At 43.7% G+C, this 23,972-nt stretch overlaps 1 protein-coding gene across 21 annotated transcripts in view; it reads left to right on the top strand.

Moving 5' to 3' along the window:
* Nucleotides 1–23,972, top strand: part of LOC121880142 (disintegrin and metalloproteinase domain-containing protein 11-like) — a 180,416-nt gene that overhangs the window by 90,444 nt on the left and 66,000 nt on the right. For all 21 annotated transcript variants that reach the window (XM_042387307.1, XM_042387230.1, XM_042387220.1 and 18 more), the window contains 3 exons: nt 3,115–3,191; nt 4,939–5,008; nt 21,793–21,936. In XM_042387307.1, coding sequence (XP_042243241.1) covers nt 3,115–3,191; nt 4,939–5,008; nt 21,793–21,936 — 291 coding nt within the window. The remainder of the gene's footprint in view (nt 1–3,114; nt 3,192–4,938; nt 5,009–21,792; nt 21,937–23,972) is intronic.

Below are 23,972 nucleotides of genomic sequence, written 5' to 3'. Positions count from 1 at the left end.
AACACCCCACACACACACACACACACACACCCCTCTCTCTATCTCTGTACTTTCACCAAATAAAAAAAAAACGACGAACAATAAACGAACAAAATTAGAACAACATTTCTTTATAAATCCTTTCAAAAATTGTGGCTAAAAATATAAACATCTCTCGACGCCATTTTGTGTGAGAGGAGCTTACGGCCTACCGTCACAGTTGGAGGTGTTCGGATGCGTCAACTGGATGTTTCATCCTTCACTATGGCTTTGGCTTCGTTTACGAGTTCTGATTTTAGTCGCCACAAGACCACATTATACTCCCCAAGACCACATTATACTCCCCAAGACCACATTATACTCCCCAAGACCACATTATACTCCCCAAGACCACATTATACTCCCCAAGACCACATTATACGCCTCAAAACCACACTATACTCCCCAAGACCACATTGTAGAGGAGACCGGGGCATGTTGACACACTTTTTACATTTTCGTTGATGGATCAAAAACAAAAGATTTTGAAATATTTATTGTCTCTGTGATAAATTTAAACAATTTTCTACATTTCGATGGAAAAAAAGGTAAGGTTTTCTTTCTAAACTTAAGAACAGTGTCCTTTAGAAGAAATTATAAAACATGAGTCCCCCTAAGATGTCCCCACACACAACGCTTCCGTGACGCCTGCTGGACCACCACTCCACGACCCCCTGACGGAGACACGATGATCCTCCCAATACTGGCCAGATATTTTGTAAATAATATTGATTATGTGTTAAAGGAATATCCTTCCTTCCTTAGGCTTTAGTAAGCCCCTTTATAATATTTATACTGTATATACTTTTCACACTTGCCAGATGCTTCTGGTGTTATTGTACAGGGGTACCTAGTGACAGCACTAGGATCCCGCTTCCTCTATCAAGGAATAAACAATTGAAATTGAAATTGAAATAACATGAGTCAACTTGTTTGCACACAGTCATGGGGCAACTTGGCTCATACAGATGCTTAATAAAATATCAGTACTTCATTGTGGATTTTGATATAGAGGTTCCAAATAACTTATTCTTAAATAATAGAACTTCATGGCCATTATTTATTTACATAGAGATTACAAAATCAAAACTTTAATAACACAGAATATAGTAAACTGATAGCCATAAATTCAAACAAAATCGCTCAAGAACTTAATCCTTATCGGTACACTCTTCATCTGGCAAACCCTGCACTGTACCCACATTTCTCGTGGAATAGCACAGTGCCAACTTGCCCCAACCATACCAATGAAAATAAAATGGCGTAATGCGCATTAACAAAATTTCGTATAATATTTTCTTTAAGGGCAAACAATACCATAAATCCCATGATATATTTTGGCTCAAATTGATATGTAATCCCTAACGATCTAATATATTTTACGGCACAGAAAAGTAGCAAACGAAAACTGACTCACCAGCAGCAAAATTAAACTTTCCTTTATACTTTGGCCTTCCAGCAACCTCTCCCAACGCTGGTTTGTTGGGAACTGAGGACGCCATCTACCATCAAGTAGTGGAAATAGTTCATCTGTGCCAACTTACCCCTGTCGCCCACTAGCCCCGGTCTTCCCCTCCCCAAGACCACATTATACTACCCAAGACCACATTATACCCCCAAGACCACATTATACTCCCAGGACCACATTATAGTCCCAAGACCACGTTGTACTCCCAACACCACATTATGGGTTGAAGGGTCGTGAGTAGAAGGGGTCGTGGTGTGAAGGGGTCGTGGTGTGAAGGGGTCGTGGTGTGAAGGGGTCGTGGGGTGAAGGGTCGTGGGGTGAAGGGTCGTGGGATGAAGGGTCGCGGGTGAAGGGGTCGTGGGATGAATGAAGGGTCGTGGGGTGAGGTCATTGGGGTGAAGGGGTCGTGGGGTGAAGAATGGGGTGAAGGGTCGTGGGGTGATGGGTCAGGGGTCATGGGGTGAAGTCGTGGGGTGAAGGTCATGGGGTGGTCGTGGTGATGGGTCATTGGGGTGGGGGTCGTTGGGTGAAGGTCGTTGGGTGAGGGGTCATTGGGGTGAAGGGTCGTGGGTTGAAGTCGTGGTGAAGGGTCGTGGTGAAGGGTCGTGGGGTGAGGGTCATTGGGGTGAAGGGTCGTGGGGTAAAGGGGTCATGGGGTGAAGGGTAGTTGGGTGAAGGGGTCGTGGAGGGTCGTGGGGTGAAGGGTCTTGGGGTGAAGGATCGTGAAGGGGTCGGGGTGAAGGGTCGTGGGGTGAAGGATCGTGGGGTGAAGGGGTCGTGGGGTGAAGGTCGTGGGGTGAAGGGTCGTGGGGTGAAGGTCGTGGGGTGAAGGTCGTGGGGTGAAGGTCGTGGGGTGAAGGTCGTGAAGGTCGTGGGGTGAAGGTCGTGGGGTGAAGGGTCGTGGCGAACATCTGCAGTGAAATATATGTAAAAGTCAACGCGTCCTGACCTGCTCCCTTTAACTCAATCTCTGTTGGTGATTGTGGTGGTGGTGGTAGTGGTAGTGGTGGGTCCGTGGGGGTGGTGGCGTGGTGGTGGTGGTGGACGGGGTGCTGGTGGGGGTAGGTGATGGTGGTAGTTTAGATTGTACTGGTAGGTAGTGGGGTTAGTAGAGTTGGGTGGTAGTAGTAGTGGTAGTGCCGAAGGTCAGGTTAGTTGGATGGGTGGAGTAGTGGTAGGTGGTAGGGAATTAGATGGTAGTGGTAATGGTGGATAGTGGTAAGTGTTGGTGGTGTTGGGAGGCAAAGTTGTCGTGTAAGCCTCGTGTCAGTACTTGTTTCGCCCCAGAGCTGGTTATAGTAAGTAAGTAAGCGGCTCTCAACAAGCGTTTAATAATGGTGATTTAAGTATATACATCTCGTGTTTTGGGAGTTGTTCACTTTAATTATGCAGATGAGATTATGCAAATGAGTTAGTATCGTTAATGTTGCTGGCAGAACCAACTCTCTCTCTCTCTAAGGTTCCTACGTTAAAATTTTCCTCCTAACTGGTGATGTGAGGACGTATCTAACTGACCCACTTAAGCTACGACACAAAGATGGATTCTAAAAGGTTTCTACATTTTATTCCTTTCTAAGCTAACCTAATCACGTGTACCACCACTGACCTCTCCCTCTCTCTCCCTCCAGAGCAACCACGTACACCGCACCTCGTACAGGATCAAGGCCTTTAGCCACGTGTTCACAGTGGACCTTCAACTGAACACGTGAGTATTGTTATAAGTGTGTACTGTAGTAATGTACGTATATTTTAAGTATGTGATGGTATAAGTGGTGCGTGAGAGAGTATAAGTGGTGTTATAAGTAGTGAATAGTCTTACTCACTTAACACACGATATTATATTTACAACTCAGATGTTCATTTAACACTTAATAAAGACACTCTCTTAATTACAAGTGTTCTGTTGTATTATTCATTAAGTGTACTTATTATCACGTAATGAATTTTTGAGGATACTTATTGAAATATTCTAATCACACACACACACACACACACACACACACACACACACAATACATATCCCTACCCTGGTCTTCAGACAGCTAGCGCTCAAGTGAGTGATGTTATTTTGGTGGGTCTTTACTGGCACTTGAGGTCCTGATTCCCAGCGCCCGCTTGAGTGTCGGCACCCCACATTGGCACTGTTATTTTAGGGCCACGAGAAGCCCTCCCTTGAGCGCTGGTGTGTGTGTGTTTCAGAGTGAATAGTTTGTGACATTGGTACCGTAACAATATTGGTACCATAACATTGGTACCATAATAACATTAGTACCATAATAACATTGATACCATAATAACATTGGTACTATATTACAATTAGTAACATAATAACATTGGTATCATAATATCATTGGTACCATAACATTGGTACCATAATAACATTGGTATCTTAATAACATTGATACCATAATAACATTGATACCATAATAACATTGGTACCAGGATAACATTGGTACCAGAGTAACATTGGTACCATAGTAACATTGATACCATAATAATATTGGTACCATAATAAGATCCGTGCTCTGATAAAATTGGTACTATAATACCATTAGTAACATAATAACATTGGTGTCATAATACCATTGGTTCCATAATAACTTTGGTACCATAAGATCGGTATCATGATATTGGAACCATAAAAACTTTGGTACCATAATAATACCGGCACCATAATAACATTGGTACCATAACATTGTTATCAATAACATTAGTACTCCAATGGCATTGGTACTATAATAACATTGGTACCATAATAACATTGGTGTCATAATAGTGGCACCATTATGTCATTGGTACCATAACATTAGTAATCTAATGATATTGGTACCATAATAACATTGGTACTGTAATAATACTGGTACCATAATAACATTGGTACCATAATAATACCGGTACCATAATAATATTGGTACCACAACATTGATACCTTAATAACATTGGTACCACAATAGCATTGGTACCATAATAACACCGGTACCATAATAACACTGGTACCATATTAACATTGGTACCATGATAACTTTAGTACTATAATAACATTGGTACCATAATAACTTTGGTACTATAATGACAGTGCCATAATAACATTGGTACCATAATAACACTGGTACCATATTTACATTGGTACCATAATAACTTTGGTACCATAATAACACTGGTACCATATTAACATTGGTACCATAATAACACTGGTACCATAATAACTTTGGTACCATAATAACATTGGTACTATAATAACATTGGTATCATAATAACATTGGTACCATATTAAAATTGGTACTATAATAATATTGGTACCATAATAACATAAGTGCCATAATAACATTCGTGCCATAATAACATTGGTACCATATTAAAATTGGTACTATAATAACATTGGTACCATAATAACATTGGTACCATATTAAAATTGGTACCATAATAACATTGGTGTCATTGGTTCATTACAGACCACTACTGTCCCCAAACTTAATGGCTCATCATCGAACGAGAGAGAGGTCCAGCCAAGTCGATCATCATGTGAGTACTCTTATGAGTTTATGAGTAAATTATGGGTTTATGTGAGTTTTGTGAGTAAGTTATGAGTTTATGTGAGTTTTGTGAGTAAGTTGTGGGTTTTATGAGTAAGTTATGAGTTTTAGGAGTAAATTATGAGCTTATGTGAGCTTTATGAGTTAATGAGTAACTTCAAAATTGTAAGAGTATTTAGGAAGTAAATTATGAGTAATGTGAATACGAGGGACATTAACTTATAAGGTCTATGAGTACGTAGGGGGTAAATTATGATTTTTGGGGAGAACTGGAAACATTTATGGGTAAATTATGAGTTTTGTGAGTATTACCATCGCATAGTATAAGTTTAATAAGTGTTGTTGTCTTATATTATGAGTTTTATGAGTATTGTGGATGTGAATTTTGAGTTTTTAATATTAAAGGAGTAAATTGTGAGCCGTAGATTGTGAGGTCGTGAGAAAATTATGATTTTTTTCTTATTGGTGGTGTAATTATGAGCATTAGAGAGAGAGTATCTCTACGGATACCCAAAGTTCACTAACACCTTTTGGCACCATTAATTGATCCATAATAAAGATAGTTTGGCCTCTCTCTCTCTCTCTCTCTCTCTCTCTCTCTCTCTCTCTCTCTCTCTCTCTCTCTCTTCACCTCATTCATCTGTTTCCTCTCCACTTTTTCCCTCTCCTTCTCTTCCGTCTTCCCCCTTTCCTCCCTCCTTCTCCTCCTCTCCCATCTACCCCTCTCTCCCTCTCCCCTCTCCCTCTCCCCGTCAATCTCCCCCTCCTTCTCCCCTCACCCCTCCCTCTCCCCTCCTCCAGGGAATTATTCCCCCAGGTTCACCTTCTCGTCGCCTGCCGAATTCCAATGCTCTTAGCTCCTCCTCCTCCTCTTCCTCATCCTTCTTCGCCTTCTTCCTTCACTTCTCTCTTTCTTCTCCTCCTCCTCCTCCTCTTCCTCCTCCTCTCCCCTATCCTTCTTCGCCTTCTTCCTTCACTCTCTCTCCTCCTCCTCCTCCTCCTCCTCCTCCTTCCTTCCCTTCTCTTCTTCCTTCCTACTTCTATCCCCCCTCCTCCTTCCTTTACCTCCCCTCCATTCATCTTTCTTTCCCTCCTCCCCCTCCTCCATCTTCTCCCATCTTTCTTCTCTACCCTGTCCTCCTCCTCCTACCTCCTTTCGCCTTTCCACGTTGACTTTGCGTTTTCTAATTGTCAGCTGACCCCATTTCCTCTCTCCCTCCCTCCCCCCTTCCCTCACCAACCATGAAATATATCTTGTTGAAAAAATACCACCGAAAAGTATTTTTCTTTGGCCATCTTGAAATATATCATCTCTCGCTGGTGAAAAATACTTGTATATGTGTGAAAAATATCTTCTCTTAGTGGGGGATATTTTCATCAGTATAGAAAATATATTACCACAGCGAAATAGAAAAAAAAAGATGGAAAATATCCTATCTCTTCGTGAAATATATTATATCAGCCACTCTCCAACAGGCAGTAATACTTATATAAATGTGGGTTAGATACATTAGGTTTATATAATTACATCACCCAAGGTAACTTTCCTATGAGACGTGAGTCGTCATCAACTGGACATGTGGCAGTGTACTGTATTGTATTCCCACTGTGTCCTCACACCTTGATCACATTTCTACTCCCGTCTCTGAGCCGCTGAGACGTGTGGTCTAAAAAGCTAATTATACCTGAGCTTTGTCCCTTATTAACGCTCGCAGCTCAGAGCGTTAATTACGGTGATATTCCAGGTATTATGCAGTAGTTTATTTTCTTAATAAATGGAGAAAAGACCATTTGGGTTTGATAACTTAACCTATAAACATTTATGAATGATGCTTCCAGTTCACCTCTAATTAGTGGTTTCACAGGTAACCGGAAGCTAATACAATACATTACAATATATATCTCCCTGCCGACCGTGAAATATAGCCACACCACCGTGAAATATAGCCACACTACCGTGAAATATAGCCACACCACCGTGAAATATAGCCACACTACCGTGAAATATAGCCACACCACCGTGAAATATAGCCACACCATCGTGAAATATAGCCACACCACCGTGAAATATAGCCACACCACCGTGAAATATAGCCACACCATCGTGAAATATAGCCACACCACCGTGAAATATAGCCACACTACCGTGAAATATAGCCACACCACCGTGAAATATAATCAAATACTTTAAAATGAATTTGTACACATCTCATGGTATCCAGAGAGTTTCATGAAATATCCACTCCTTCCTCCCTCCCTCCCTCTCACTGCTACTCTCCCCTCTCACTTTCACACCCCCTCTCCCTCTCTCACTCCCACTCCCCCCTTCTAATTTCCAGTTTCTCTCACTTCACCTCTCATTAATTCCTTCCCTCCCTCTCCCTTTCCCTCCCCTCTCTCTCCCACTCTCCCCACTCACTCCCCACCACTCTCTCCCTCTCACTCCCACTCTTCCCTCTCACTTGGTGTTTTGGTTATTTCTGGCTCACGTCCTGGAATGCGTCCAGGCACCCACTGTGAGGAGAAAGTTTTCTTGTTTTACTTTCTCATTTACTTTCTTCTACTTTCTATTTATTTTCTCCGATATTTACTTTCTTTTTTACAATACTTTCTTTTGTGTTTTTTTCTCAATTTACTTTCTTATTTATTTTCTTTGTGTGATTTTCTGTACTACTTTTTTTTGTTGGCTTTCTCTTCTGTGGATTTTCTTTTCTCTTACATTCTCCTTTTGATAATATAGGTTAAGTTAGGTTAGGTTAAGTTAGGTTAGGTTAGGTTAGGTTAGGGGGTACTACTGTTTTTCCTGTTCTTGAATCTAATGTATCGTGGTGGTGTGTATGTGGGGGAGGGGAGAAGAAGGTCTCAATACTGCCAGAAAAATATTCCTTCCTTCTGCCTGGGAACCTCAACCACTGCTATATTTACGAGGTAGTGCCAGGCAGGTAGTGCCAGGCGAGTAGTGTCAGGTGAGGTAGTGTCAGGTGAGGTAGTGTCAGGTAGTGTAGTGAGGTAGTGTCAAGGGTGAGTAGTGCCAGGCAGGGTGTCAGGCAGTAGTGTCAGGTGAGGTGGTGTAGTGTCAGGTGAGGTAGTGTCAGGTGAGGTAGTGCCAGGTGAGTTAGTGTCAGGTGGTAGTGTCAGGTGAGGTGAGTGTCAGGTGAGGTGGTGTCAGGTGAGGTGGGTGTGAGGTGGTGTCAGGTGAGGTGAGTGTCAGGTGAGGAGTAGTGTCAGGTGAGGTAGTGCCAGGTGAGGTAGTGTGTCAGGTGTGAGGTGAGGTGCCAGGTGAGGTGAGTGCCAGGGGGGTAGTGCCAGTGCAGGCAGTAGTGCCAGGCGAGGTAGTGTCAGGTGAGGTCGTGCCAGGTGAGGTAGTGCCAGGTGAGGTAGTGTCAGATGAGGTAGTGTAGGCAATAAAGTTGGCTGGTACCTGGTTTACGGAGTGTCAGTACTTGTGTGAACCTGTCCAATACCTGTGTGAAACTGTCCTGGGGCAGGAAAGGTGAGGAGGGGATAGAGAGGGTGAGGGGTGAGAGGTGAGGGAAGGGGGAGTGCAAAAAAAACCGAAAGAAGAGGTAACAAACACAAACAAACCCACAAACAAACAAAGAGACACACACAAACAAAACAATCAAACAAACAAACACTCACAAACAAAAAGACCCACAAACAAAACAAACAAACACAAAATAACACAGAGACCCACAATCAAGGCAAACAAACGTAGACAATAGAAAACACAGAACGGGTTAAAAGTCACAAACCGAACAAAAATTAGGCGACCTGGCACCTGCAGCCTCTGTAATGAACGAGTTGCCAAGACGTAAATATATGGAGGCCGTTGGTGGCGTGTGTGTGTGGGTGTGTGGCGGGAAGTTTTGTAATCAACTGAGAGAGAGAGAGAGAGAGAGAGAGAGAGAGAGAGAGAGAGAGAGAGAGAGCTGTGAGTGTGTCAGCTAAGAGAGAAAGAAATTAGCAGTCCTCTCATTCCTTTTCCCTCTCTCTCCTCTCTCCCCTCTCCCCCTTTCCCCTCTCCCATAGGTGAGGTGAGAGTAAGCTTAGCAGGTAGCTGGACAGGTGAGCCTCTCTCTCTCTCTCTCTCTCTCTCTCTCTCTCTCTCTCAGGTACCCTTCCTGGGAGACTACAACTAAAACTTAAGGTTACAGATTTCGCGAGAGGAGACGACCTCAGATTTTGGAAAATTTGTTCAGATTTTCGGTAGTAATGGTTTAACAGATTTTTCCGGGAGGGTGATAGATAACAGATTTTTGGGGGTAGATAAATGTAGATTTTATGAAAGAAGGAGAATTTTAAGCAGATATGTTCCGATTTTTGAAGAAGCAGATTTTTTAAAGGAGTGGTGAGGATAGGCCGATTTTTACATTAAGGTTGGGGGCTCTGTCACCTATTTACGGAATAGAGATCCAGATTTAGAGAAGATTTCTCCACAGATTTTCCTATTTTTAGGGACATTAAAGATTTTCCGGAGCAAACTTCTCGGGTTATTCTGGGAGAAAAACGCTTCTGATTTTCTAAAGGCTGTTACAGATTTGGATTTGACAGAAACGACAGATTTTACGTAAAAATGAGGTTAAAAGAAACAGATTTTTTCGATAGCTGCTGGCAGATTTTGCTAAAGGGATTTCTACATATTTTTATTTTTGAAGGATTTTGTTACATGCACCACTACTACAACTCTTACTACCATCACTACCGCCACTACAACCATCACTACCACCACTACAACCATCACTACCACCACTACAACCATCATCACTACCACCACCACCACCACCACCATCACTGCCACCACTACAACCATCACTACCACCACTACAACCACTACCACCACCACCACCACCACAGTATCCTGGAGGTGGGCCAATCTCCTGACAGGGATGTGGATGGCCGCCCAATCCTCACTGTGTCTCATTGACTGGCTACTTACTCCCTGTGGCCTCTAGCAAAGGGATTACAGATTAGGGATTGGAGTTAAGGTTACTGGTGGTGGTGGAGGGATTGGATGGGGTATTAAAGGTTTGGATTGTGAGGATTAGGAGTTAAAAGGTGTTGAGAGAGAGAGAGAGAGAGATGGGGGAAGAATAAAGCAACTGGGCGAATTTATATTGTTATTCCAGTCTCCAGCCGCCATGATTGTTTACATCAGAAAACTCCGCCCACCAAGATGGCAACACTCACTGCTGCCAAGAGACCGCGAGCCTTTTATATTTTTTTTAGAGATAGAGATAAAGAGAGAGAGAAACTTAACTCCCCTTCTCTCCCTCAAGTTACGAATAAAGTTAGCTAAGTTTGGGAGAGTAACGTGATAGGCTATATCGTTTTGGCTGAACTTTACGAGAGCTGGATGATATATATGAGTATATTTTTATATATATGCTGTATATTATATACTCTCTCTCTCTCTCTGTCTCTCTCTCTCTCTCTCTCTCTCTCTCTCTCTCTCTCTCTCTCTCTCTCTCTCTCTCTCTCTCTCTCCCACTCACTCACTCAAGTAGAACCACTTGCTCGGGTTCTCTGAGGCTCTGAACTTTATATTATAGCCTTCAATTTGTGACTTGTGAACTTGGATTGAGTGTAATTATTATTATTATTATTATTATTATTATTACTATTATTATTATTATTATTGGGTTTTCCTATCATAACAAAGACTCGTATGGACAGACAGACAGACAGACAGACAGACAGTCACTCACATGACCGGCTGAGGTTCAGTAGGTCAGTCAACTCAGAGTCTAAACGCATGACTGATCTTGGGTTCGTTCCCGGGGTAGGGAAGGGTTCGGCCGAGATGGTTCACCACTCCTCCTACGCCTCCTTTTTCGTCCCTTCTTCCTCCTCCTCATCCTCCTCCTCCTCCTCCTCCTCCATCTCCCTTTCCTCCTCTTTCTCCTCCATTTTCACCTTTTCATTCCTCCTCCTCCTCCTCTTTCCCCTGCTCCCTCTCCCTTTCCTCCTCCTCTCTCTCCTCTTCTTCCCCTTCCACCTTCTCATTCCTCCTTTCCCTCCTCTTCCTCATCCACCCCTTTCTCATTTCTATTCCCTTTCTCTTATGTTCTCGTCTTCCTCTCCCCCTCCCTCTCCCTTTCCCTCTCCCTCTCCTCCTACAACGGGTGTTTACAATAATCCTTCACATTACCGCCCACCAAGTGCGTGGGGGTTGGGATACTCCTATATGGGATTGGAACTCTTTTATATGGGATTGGAACCCTCTTACGGGATTGGAACCTTCTTATATGGGATTGGAACCCTCTTACGGGATTGGAACCTTCTTATATGGGATTGGAACCCTCTTATATGGGTCTTCCTCCATGGGATCGGAAATTTCTCTCCTAGAGATTAGGGAACTTTTGATGGGATTAGAAAATGTGTTTAGGATTGGAAAACTTTTGTCCTCTTTTATTGTGGGATTATTATTTATGTGATTGGAATAAAAAGTAGAATTATAAAACTTTTTTAAAATGGGATTGGAAGATTTTCTAGAATTGGAAAATAAATGCAAATCATCCAAGCGGTTTCTATTCACATAACAAAAACCAGAGATTATCTTGGGTCATCCAGTGATTAGACACCACTCTTGCTGATTGGAAAGGATCTGATGCATTTACAGCTGATTAAAAAACGATTACCGATTTTTATACGTGATTAGTCGCTGGATTTGAATGAGTTTTCATTGAGACCACGAGAAAGATTCGTCATAGGATTGGAAAGGATTTAGTAACCCGAAGCTTTAAGAACGATTGGTGGTAAGTGATTAGGTATAGGATTGGATAATGTTTTGTGATAAATCTGAGACGAAAAGATGAATAGAATATTTATTGAAGAGAAAGTGATTGGAAATGAGATCGGAAAGAGTGTGGCGGCTTGGAAGCGGTGAGAAGGATTGAGTGGTGTCTGATAATCATTTGTAGAACTGATTGCGCGCGCGCGTATGTGTGTGTGTGTGTGTGTGTGTGTGTGTGTGTGTGTGTGTGTGTGTGTGTGTGTGTGTGTGGACTGGGATCTAGGCAGCAGTGCAATCCGGTCCTGTCTGTGCGACTGAGCAGCCCTTTCGAGGAGCCACTCTGCTCACCCCACATGGGGAGGGGGCTAGAAATGGTGCCTTAAACATAGCCTGCCTAAAAAAACAACATGACTGGGCAACCGCACACAGTAAGGTCATCCTTATGCGGTCGAAAACACAATCATAATCACATATCCAAACAAAAACAAACTATACAACCTCTTATGGTCACTACATAGAATGCCAGGACCCTTCTGGATACTGGCACAAATGAGCGTCCTGAAAGAAGAACTGCCCTTGTGGCAAAATAACTGGCTAGATATAGCATCGACATAGCAGCCATTAGTGAGTCCCAGCTCCCAGATGAGGGCCAACTCAAAGAACGGGGGTCTGACTATGCCTTCTTCTGGAAGAGTAAGCCTGCTGCGGAGAGAAACTGCATTTATGGAGTTGGCTTTGCCATTCGCCAACGCATCCTACACAGGCAAACTGAAATGCCTATTGGGGTCAACGAGCGCCTCATGACGTTCCGAGTCCCACTGAATCACTCACGCCATGCCTTTTTCATCAGTGCATACGTCTCAACACGTATATCGAGCAGTGGTCCTCCTCACCCTGCTATATGGCAGCGAGACATGGGTCACATACAGGAGGCACCTCAAGGCACTTGAAAACTTTCACCAACATAGTCTACGTTCCATCCTCCGAGTTCGCTAGGAAGACAAGAGAACGAATGCCAGTATTCTCGCTGACACCAACTGTAGGAGCATCGAGGCTACCATTATCCATGAACAACTACGTTGGACTGGCCATGTTACCCACATGGACGACAGTAGACTGCCAAAGCAGTTACTTTACAGTCACCTAACGAATAGTAAACGTAATACTGGCGGGCAACTGAAAAGGTATAAGGATAGTCTTAAGACAAACCAGAAAAAGTGCCAAATCGACCCCCTGACCTTAAAGACGATAACTCCACACCGTAACGCTTGGAGGAGCACCACACGAGAAGGTGTCACTACTTTCGAGTTAGCCCGACTGCATAACGAGGCGGACAAGCGCAAACGCCGGAAAGAAGCTGCCGCCGCCCCTCCCGCACTAGATGTAGCCCTCCACATGTGCAACATCTGTGAACGACCCAACTGGTCCTCTTTCGGCCTCTTTAGTCACCTCAGAGCTCACCAACGAAGGCGACATCCTCAATAACTCATACCATTGTATCATAGCTGGATGATCGTCATACTAGATTCCGAGTGACAGTAAAGTAGAAGTAGTAATGTGAGGAGAATATTTGATAATCAATAATAATATCAATGTCATCATCATCATCATCATCATCATCGTCATCGTCATCATCATCAATAATTGTCACACACACACACAATAATATCATGAACACCACCACTAACAACAACAACAACACTCATTAAGCTCTCATAACTCACTCAGTAACGTAACAACCGAAAGTCCCTCACAATCCCTAAGGGTCATGGTGGGGAAGTGATCACACATTCTCAGGACGGCTGCTAATATAGGGGGATTAAGGGGTGGTGGTGGTGCTGGTGGTGGTGGTGGTGGTGGTGGTGGTGGTGGTGGTAGCTGTGGCAGTGGTGCCGGGTGGCTGCAGTAACTGTGGCAGTGGGTGGTGGTGGCAGCGCTGGCAGTGCTCGGTGGTTGTAGCAATCTGTAGTGGGTGGTGGTGGTGGCAGTCCTGGGTGGGTAGTAGTGGGTGGTGGTGGTGTAGTAAAGGTAGTGGTGGTGGTGGTGGTGGTGGTAGTCTTGCTGGTGGTAGTGGTGGTGGTGGTGGTGGTGGTAGTTGTGGTAGTGGTGGTGGTGGTGGTAGTCTTGCTGGTGGTAGTGGTGGTGGTGGTGGTGGTGGTAGTTGTGGTAGTGGTGGTGGTGGTGGTATCAGAGGTTGAAAAACAATACATTATGTTTATCCAAGTTAAACCAATACGCTTACGTCATCGTTTCCGTCATCGTCTTCGTCATCTCTTACGTCATCGTTTCCGTCATCGTCTTCGTCATCTCTTACGTCATCGCTACGTCATCGTCCACACTCCCGCCAAAAAAGACCAAATGTAAATATTATTATTCGTGCTTCTGGCAACGAAGACTTACCTGATTTCCCTCTCATCCCTCTCTATTAATTTCCCCTCTTACTCTCTTATTCCCTCACTGATTTCCCCTCTTATCCCTCAGATGCCCGTTCCGATTTCCCCTCTAATACCTCCATGTAACTCTCCTCTGATTTCCCCATCTGATTTTCCCTCTTGTTCCTCATCTAACTCGCCTCAGATTCCCCACCAATCAGAGAGCAGGTTGCAGGCCGTGTGGGGTAGAGCGCAAGACAGGGGCTCGACCACTCAGCGCTCAGCTAACATACCGCGTGGGGGAGGGGGGGGGAGGCGTGAGAAAGATGGCCTCACCTGTCATGCTGAGTAAATCGATTATCTGCTCTCTCTCTCTCTTCTTCTCTCTCTCTCTCTCTCTCTCTCTCTCTTAACACAGTATTATCTGAATCTGTCGAGAGGAGGGAGGTGAGGGGAGGGAGGAGAGAGGAGTGGGGGAGGGAAATGGTGGCAGAAGCGTTGGTGGTGAGGGTGGTGATGATTATGGTGGTGGGGTGGGTAATGGTGGGGGTACGGTGGGGGTAGTGGTGGTGGGGAGGAGAGGTGGAGGTTGTATTAATGGTTATGAAGGGGATAATGGTAGTGGAGAGAGACAGACAGACAGACGTACATGGTGTGAGTGTTGTACAGAGTGACGGAGACCTGTTACCATAGTTACCTCTCACCAGCTTCCCCTCACTACCACCATCACCACCACTACGACAACTACCACCAACATGACTCCCTCCTCCTCCTCTAGTACACAACTAAGCTCTTGGAGGAAGACTTGGCCACTTTTGTATCAACATTGGAGTGGCGTCGACCAATCACCAGCTTGTAATTGCAAATAGGCCTTTGACGTCACGCAAAAGATGGTCGCTGATTGGTTAGTCAGTGGGAGTATCCTTAAAGAGTGGGTAAATATTAAAATTCTCGTTATTTCAACTATATTTAACGATGTAACAACTGACACGAATATAGTAGAGATCATGTATATAAATAATTACCTGCAAAATTAAAGCCCTCAAGAAATATTGTTAAAGAGATGATCATGTAAACGAACGTAAAGTAAGCATAAGAAAAGAGTAATATCCTCAAGGAAGACTAGAAATACAAGCAAAGAATTTCGAAGCGTAAATTTTAGGTCGAGGAATGCAATTAAAGGGACTTCAAATGTAAGTGAAGGAATAAGGTATGTAAACATTGCATCCGGAATGTAAATTATGGCCCAGGAATGTAAATGAAGGGGCCTGGAATATAACGACTGAGCTAGGAATGTAAATAAATGGCATCAGGAGACTTGACATGGTAATATACGTGGACTATCAGTCATAAACAAAAATGGCGGGAGACTCTAGGTGGTGGAGGAGGCCACACCACCACCCGAGTCAACTGAGCCTCTCTCGTCTAACCTTTATTTACCAACAATATTAATATTAACATCAATTATAATTTTTTTAATGGTCATGCACTGTAATTTAGGTGAGGTTAATGTTAGGATAGGTTTGATATTTTTAACAATAAGTTCAATATCGTTAGTTTTATAAAAGTTTGTGTTACCTGTTTAACGATGGTGGTAGTGGTGGTGGTTGATGGTAGTAGTAGTAGTAGTAGTAGTAGTAGTAGTAGTAGTAGTAGTAGTAGTAGTAGTAGTAGTGGCCCCACAGCCCCAGGGTTAATCTTTGTTTGCCTGACAACTACCATCACTCATTTGACCTTTCGGCGAGGGAGGGGGTAGAGGTACCTGTCTGTCTGTCTGTCTGTCTGTCTGTCTCCATTGATTTAAATCTCTCTCTCTTCTCTCTCACACTAAAGAAAAGAAAGAATAGCCATTTATTTGGGCTCCACCGAACAAGTGAAGAGAGAGAGAGAGAGAGAGGGGGGGAGGAGGAAAAGGGGAGTAAGAAGAAAAGAGGGAAGTGAAGGGAGAGAAGAAAGGGAAAAAAGGGAAAGAGTAGAGAGAGAGGAGGATGTGTGTGGAGGGTGATAAGTGAAATAAGTTGGGAGAGGAAAAATGGAACAAAGGAATTAAGAGAGAGAGAGGGAAAGGAAAGGGAGAGAGAGAGAGAGAGAGAGAGAGAGAGAGAGAGAGTGTGTGTATATGTATATATGTCATTATATAATAAGAGATCGGCGTTAATAAATCATTTTATTTCAGTGTGAATATGAACTAGGTCATTAGGTCATGAGGTCATTAGGTCATGAGGTCCTAAGGTCACGAGGTTATGAGGTCATGATGTTACTCTCTAGCTCCTTAATTCGCCCGCTGTACAACACACACACACACACACACACACACACACACACACACACACACACACACACACACACTATGCTATTTACTACAAGTTATCGACTATGAACGCCACTCTAACACCGCTAAATATGGGTCACTTATCACGGAACAGCGCTAAACGAGGCATATATCAACAGTGAACGATTCGCTAACACGGAAATATGGGCTGTTTATGTTATGCAAGACGGCTTTATTTACAGTAGCTTAAAACAGGAGTCGGCTTTTGTGAACCCTGATTTGGTCTAGTTCCCATTCTTGGTTAGGTTAGGTTAGCGTTTGGTGAAATAAACTGGGGCCAACTAACCAACAGGTGATCAAGGAACACAAATTAATCCATTGATAACACAACACATAAAACAGTTTCTATCATTGGACCTCAGGTATCAGTTATCAGTATCAGTAGACGTGTTATTTTTTTGTAGTGATGTTCATTACTCCTTCACCATAACACAGTATGAGTTGTGATGTGTGATGACTTATTCCGTGTATGGTGACAGGTAGTGTTTACATGGGTGGTCATTATAAAAGTTAAAGTGAACATTGTGTGTGTCTTTTGCATCAGGGTTCAGTCACTCAGTCCTCCAGTCATTATTGTATTAATATTTGATAAAGTCTAAATACTTCTGTAAATAGTATTAACATAAATATCTTCTTTCATGTTTTTTTTTAAACTTGTATCTTTTGTTTTGTATTTGGTCCAAGTAAATATTTGTGATATTTAAAGAACCAAGTGTGCGATATTCTTGCATTTGTGACTATTGAGCCTATGGCGTAACACTTATCACCAACAGCGCTAAACGAGGTATTGATCGACTATGAACGCCACGAAACAGCGCTAAACGAGGCAGCTTTGTTGGTAGTTTTCAGAAGACTGCGGTAATAACGTGCCTTGAGGGAGTATGGGAACCCTGCCACCTGACGGCAACACTTGAGGCATCTGTTGTGTCGTGTTGTGTTGTGTTGTGTTGTGTTTCGTCTCCTACCTGGTCATTAAGAGATCATTTTGTGAGATATATGAGTGTGTGTGTGTGTGTGTTTGTGTGTGTGTAATAATAATAATAATAATTAACGGTTTACTGAAAAAGTTCTGCAGCCTGAAGGCTGAAAATATACATTGGACATAAATGACTTATTACATACATTGGTGGTTTAACAAAAGCCTTCATTAGAGAAAGGTAAAGGAACATACAGTGAACATACAGATTAATGTTTACACACGTAGATCATGTGAGCTGGGGTGTTGAACAGCAAACACGTAGTGTAGTAACTCCCTCACAGATGGTGTTATGAGGGGCATTCCGTGGAGTACTAGTTCCCTCACAGGTGGTGTTATGAGGGGCTTGACGTGGTGTAGTAATTCCCTCACAGATGGTGTTACGAGGGACCTCACGTGGTGTAGTAATTCCTCACAGATGGTGTTATGAGGGACCTCACGTGGTGTAGTAATTCCCTCGCTGATGGTGTTATGAGGGCCCTCACGTGGTGTAGTAATTCCCTCACAGATGGTGTTATGAGGGGCATCACGTGGTGTAGTAATTCCCTCACAGATGGTGTTATGAGGGGCCTGACGTGGTGTAGTAATTTCCTCACAGATGGTGTGATGAGGGACTTGACGTGGTGTAGTAATTCCCTCACATATGGTGTTATGAGGGACATGTGGTGTAGTAATTCCCTCACAGGTGGTGTTATGAGGACCTCACGTGGTGTAGTAATTCCCCACAGATGGTGTTATGAGGGACCTCACGTGGTGTAGTAATTCCTCACAGATGGTGTTATGAGGGACCTCACGTGGTGTAGTACCCTCACCGATGGTGTTATGAGGGACCTCACGTGGTGTAGTAATTCCCTCACAGATGGTGCTATGAGGGACCTCTACGTAGTGTACCAACTCCTCACAGACAGGCATGAGGGACCTGACGTGGTGTAGTGCAAACTCCCTCACCGATGCATAAGTGCCAAGTGAGGGGGCTAAAATGTAAACAAACAAATACTTTTGGCCAAAAGGAAGTCCTGTTTTGAGACCACTGTACCAGCTTAAACTAAGCAGGAGTATATACAGGCAGCAGAGAGAGAGAGCAGAGCAGAGTATATATATATATATATATATATATATATATGCACGCCTAGTGCTTAATCATGAGACGCTCTGGGGTTCGGGGCTAGAGGGTGTTAAGCCTCGGCATTAATGGTGTTATTAAGGGCGATTTTTACTGTTGATTGTGTGAGGTTAATTTGATCTGTTCTCTATTCTTCTTCATCTTCTTTGTTATTTTATTTTTTCTCATTTATTTCATTTTATTTAGATTTTGTGTTTGGTCTCTCTCTCTCTCTCTCTCTCTCTCTCTCTCTCTCTCTCTCTCTCTCTCTCTCTCTCTCTCTCTCTCTCTCTCTCTCTCTCTCTCTCTCTCTCTCTCTCTCTCTCTCTCTCTCTCTCTCTCAGTTATTCTGTTATGGATATGCCTCTCACTCTGTCCTGCATGGCAGTGAACAGTGACAGTACCTATATGAATCTAACCTATATACATTTATAGCTGTTAATGAATATGATGTATTTCTTTGTGTATGAACCTCTGTCCTGCGTGGCAGTGAGAAGTGATACCACCCTCAGTGTCAAGACCTGACTGAATTACTCAGAATAGGCAAACTGTACTACTGTACAAGCTCTGCCAATAAATTTGTTAAACTAAAAAAATTCTTCCTCCCTTCTTTCTTCCCCCCGCTCTCCTTTCCTCCTCCCTGCCTCCCTGCCTCCCTCCTCCCTCCTCCCTGCCTCCCTCCTCCCTCCCTCCCTCCCTCCCTCCCTCCCTCCTGGTTGAAAATATGGCAGGGGATATTACTTGATGAGAAGATGGTTGTTGAGGAGAGTATGAGGGAGGGAGAGAGGGGGTGGAGGGAGGGAGAGGAGGAAGGGAAGGAGTGGAGGGAGGGAGGGAGGGAGGGTGGGAGGGAGGGAGGGGGAGGGAAGGAGGGAGAGAGGAAGAGAGGGACAATGTGATGACTCAAGTAATGAAGATGTTGGGAGAGAGAGAGTGTGTAATAATAATAATAATGATAATAATAATAGTAATAATAATAATAAACGGTTAGTTGAAAAAGCATGGCACCAGAAGGCTGAAAATATACATTTACATAATTTGGGAATGGCTCATTTGATTGACAAATAATATACAAGTAACATAAGTGATACAAATATGATATATAATGACTAGGTGGGAACTGGGACTGGGCTGTTCTTATAGAGATCAGTTCGTGCTCGTATGGGCTGGATGTGGTGGTGTCAAACAGCAATTCGCGAACGAGGGAACTCGGGTGGAGGCAGGAGCCGGTGTATATGTGTGTATGTATGTATGTATGTATGTCAGTACTGAGTGACGGCATTAAAGAAAAAACATTTAAGTATATCAAAAAATAAATAAAATAAAGTGAAAATCGAAAGATAAGAACAGTGAAGCTGACCATCTCAACCACAACATAAGAACATAGGAATGGAGGAAACAGCAGCGGACTTATTGGCCCGTACTGGGCAGTCTCGTTTACACCCAACCCCTATCGCTCATGTATCCATCCAACCTATGGTTGAAGCTTTCCAGCGTAATCGAGTTAATGATGATGTTTGGTAACTTGTTCCACTCATCCATTACTCTATTTCCAAACCAGTGTTTACTTATTTCGCGCCTAAATCTAAATTTGTCTAATTTAAAACCATCGTTACGAGTTCGCTCCTGGTTGGATAGTTTGAGTACCTTTGTTATATCACCTTTGTTTAGCCCTGACTTCCATTTATACACCTCGATCATATCGCCCCTCACTCTACGTCTCTCGCGGAGTGCAGAATAAGATGCTTTAACCTACTACAACCATAACCTTCAACCACAACAACAGTCATAACTACAACCACAACCACAACCTTCAACTACAACAACAGTCATAACTACAACCACAACCTACAAGCCATAGCCACAACCATAGGCACAACCACAACCTACAAGCAGTCACAACCACACCTTTAACCACAGCCACATCCTACAACTACAGCAACAACCACAACGTACAACCACAGTCACAACTACAACCACAGTCACAATTACAACCACTGTCACAACTACAAACACAGTCACACCCACAACCACATCCTACAACCACAACCACAGTCACAACCACAACCACATCCTACAACCACAACCACATCCTACAACCACAACTTACAACCTACAACCACAACTTACAACCTACAACCACAGGTCTTTGTTGCCACATAATAAGTAGTGGACATTAATCTGTGTAAGAGCTGGCCTGGCTGAGTCCTCCTGTGTAGCTCCTCTTAATTTTATGGGCGGTGGGCGGTGGGCGGTGGGTGGACGGTGAGGTTAGATTAGGTTAGGGTAGGGAAAGGTTGTTAGGAGGTTAGGTTATGTTAGGTTGTTAGGAGGTTAGGTTAGGTTATGTTAGGTTCTTAAGTAAATCTTACCCATAAATGTTGAACCTGGAAGTCTTATAATTAAGGTAAGCCAGAGGGTAATAATGCTCATTGTAGATACTAATTACCACCTAATTAAGAGTTATTGTGAGAGATTAGGATGAAGAGTCTAATTATCTTTGGAGTATGCTGACGAACTTGTGTCTCAACCACCTAATAAGGCTCTTACTGATGGAGTCATATGAAGAAAAAAAAACTACTAATAATACTTCATTAATAATTGGTCTTTTTTGTGTGGATGATGAGCAGGAATATCTCCGAGTCTGATAGTGTGAGTATTATAATATTCTTCGGGATTATTCTCAAGATGCCGAGTATTTTTTTTTCCTAGTCTTATTGTGCGAGTATTATTATGAAATATTATGGATTATTTATTTTATTTTTCTCCGTGTGAGTTTAATTAGACTATGGAGTATTATTTGGGGAGTATAGTTTGTCTGTTATTATAAATTATGCTTATTGGTTTTTTTTAATTGGTTTGAATGAAGGATTATTAATTTATTTTGTTGTTGTGTTTTGGATTCACTATCATGCTCGACCACCACGCCCACCCGCTCATCATGCTCGATCACCATGCCCACCCGCTCATCATGCTCGATCACCACGCCCACCCGCTCATCATGCTTGACCACCACGCCCACCATCCACAACCCACCACTTATCTATTCACCCACCCACCTTACACCCCTACCAATTGATTCATCACGCCCTTACTAACCCACCACCCACATTCACCCACACCCACCCATAGGTTCATCACGCCCACATCCCCACCCACCCACACACCACCCACCACATCCACCGATCCATCTCGTCCACCACACACCCATCAATTGATCACGCCCACACTAACCCACCTCCCCTACGCCCACAGATCGAGCACTGTTACTACCACGGGACTGTCAAGGACTACACGGGCGCCATCGCAGCGTTCAGGACATGTAATGGACTGGCTGGTATCATTCAACTTGGCAACGAGACCCTCCTGGTGTCCCCTATGGCTGGCGGTGAGAATCTGGTAAGTATTTTACCGACACTGAGGACTGGGGTCTGTTGGGGCTTTGGGACTATAGGGACTAAGGTATATTAAGAACTGGGGTCTATAAAGGATTGGGGACTAATTGGGGACTTCCGACTATTAAAGGCTGGGGTGTATTAAGGACTGAGGTCTATTAAGGACTAGGGTCTAATAAGGACCGGGGTCTATTATGGTTGGGTTCTTTTAGCACTTGGGGTCTAATAGGACTATCTTACGCTTAAACTCCCCACATTTTTCCCACTTTTCGCCCCACTATTTCCTCCCCATCACCTCCCCGCCCCTTGTTTCCCCACTAATCTCTACCCCACCTCTAACATCCTCCTCCCCACCAATAATCTCCCCCACCCACCACGTCAGAACCAGGTAAAAGCCCCAGAAGAGAAAATCGCCTTAACTCTATCGTCAATATTGGACAAGGAATCCGGGTTCTCAATACACGATTTGTTGACGTTTTTGTAACAGCGGCCGGATTTGTTTATTGTTTTTTATTTATTTATTTATTTGTATATACGAGATGGCAGACGGCAGGATATAATATTATCTTAATAATACGGATGGCAGGGTTGTTACTTACACGGCAGGATTTACTTACACGAATTGCTGTACTTAGAAACTTGCTTACTTATTGACTTACTTAATCAACCCTTTGTTTATATCTTTAAGGGCCGAGTGACGTCATCAGCGTTCATCCAGTAATAATAATAATAATAATAATAATAATAATAATAATAATAATAATAATAATAATAATAATAATAATAATAATAATAATAATAGACAAGACAAATAAAGAGAGAGACAGCGACACGCAATAAGGGTGAAAAGAGTATCGTTCGCTAATTTCAGGGAGAGAATGAGGAAGAGGAGAGAATGAGGAGGGGGGAGGAGGGGGACTAGGAGGAGGAAAACAAAATGCTAGAGGAAAGGGAAGACACTAACGGCTGAAAACTTTCCCTCCATTCCTCCGTCCCTCCTTTTGCCCCTCCGTCCCTCCCTCCCTTTGTCCCTCCATTTGTCCCTCCCTTCTTACACTCTCTCTAAACCTCAGAGCTGGACCGTGACGCCCTGAGAAGTTGACCTTATTGTGAGGGCATGGGGGAGGAACAGGTAAGGCGTGGGGGAGGAACAGGTAAGGCGTGGGAAAGGAACAGGTAAGGCGTGGGAAAGGAACATGTAAGACGTGGGGGGTGGGGCAGGAGGAGCGTCATCCATCACGTACACACAGGAAGGTCTTATGAAAACTGAGTGTGGGAAGTGAACCACCTGGCCACCCTCTGTGTGTGTGTGCTTACTGTACCACACACACACACACACACACACACTTGCTGTTGCCTCTGCTGTTATTCCTCACACTGTTGAAAGAGGTCGTTTTCTCTCTCTCTCTCTCTCTCTCTCTCTCTCTCTCTCTCTTCATCACCTAGAATTAACTAGGATTATACGATAGAGAAGCAGTACCTAGGGGTAACTAAACCAATTATAAATGTATATATAGATCTGTCGCATCCCCCCCCAGACAAATTGGACCGTGGCTCAGGACAGGGAGTAAACTCAGACAGACGTGAGTTGAAGACAGGGAACCTAACCTCACCTCACCTCACCTCACCTCAACTCACCTTAGCAGCTCAGGGCGGTGAAGTAGACGTAGATAGACTCGAGTTGAATAAATGGAAGTAATTGACAATCATACTTCAATCTCTATCAAGTCTCGGTCCATGTGACATATAAACAAGACTTAATTGAGTATTCAACCCTCGTCCTCTTCCCCCTCCCCCTTTGCCCCCTCCTTCTCCTCCTCTCCCCTCCTATCCTCTTCCTTCCTTCCATCCACTACCTTCTTCTTCTTCATCTGCTTCTTCCTTTATTCTGTTGCAGTCCTCCCTCATCCTCTCCTTCTTCTTCCTCCACCTCCTGTCCTTCCTCCCCTCTGTCCTCCTCTCCTTCTCCTCCTCCTCCTCCTCCTCCTCCGTCCTCCACCTCCCTCTCCTCCTCCTCCTCCTCCTCATCCTCCTCCTCCT

The sequence above is a fragment of the Homarus americanus genome, unplaced genomic scaffold (assembly GCF_018991925.1).
Source record: "Homarus americanus isolate GMGI-L3 unplaced genomic scaffold, GMGI_Hamer_2.0 scaffold50564, whole genome shotgun sequence".
NCBI lineage: Eukaryota > Metazoa > Arthropoda > Malacostraca > Decapoda > Nephropidae > Homarus > Homarus americanus.
Note: the sequence above shows the minus strand (reverse complement) of the source record. Positions and strands in the feature narration are given on the sequence as shown.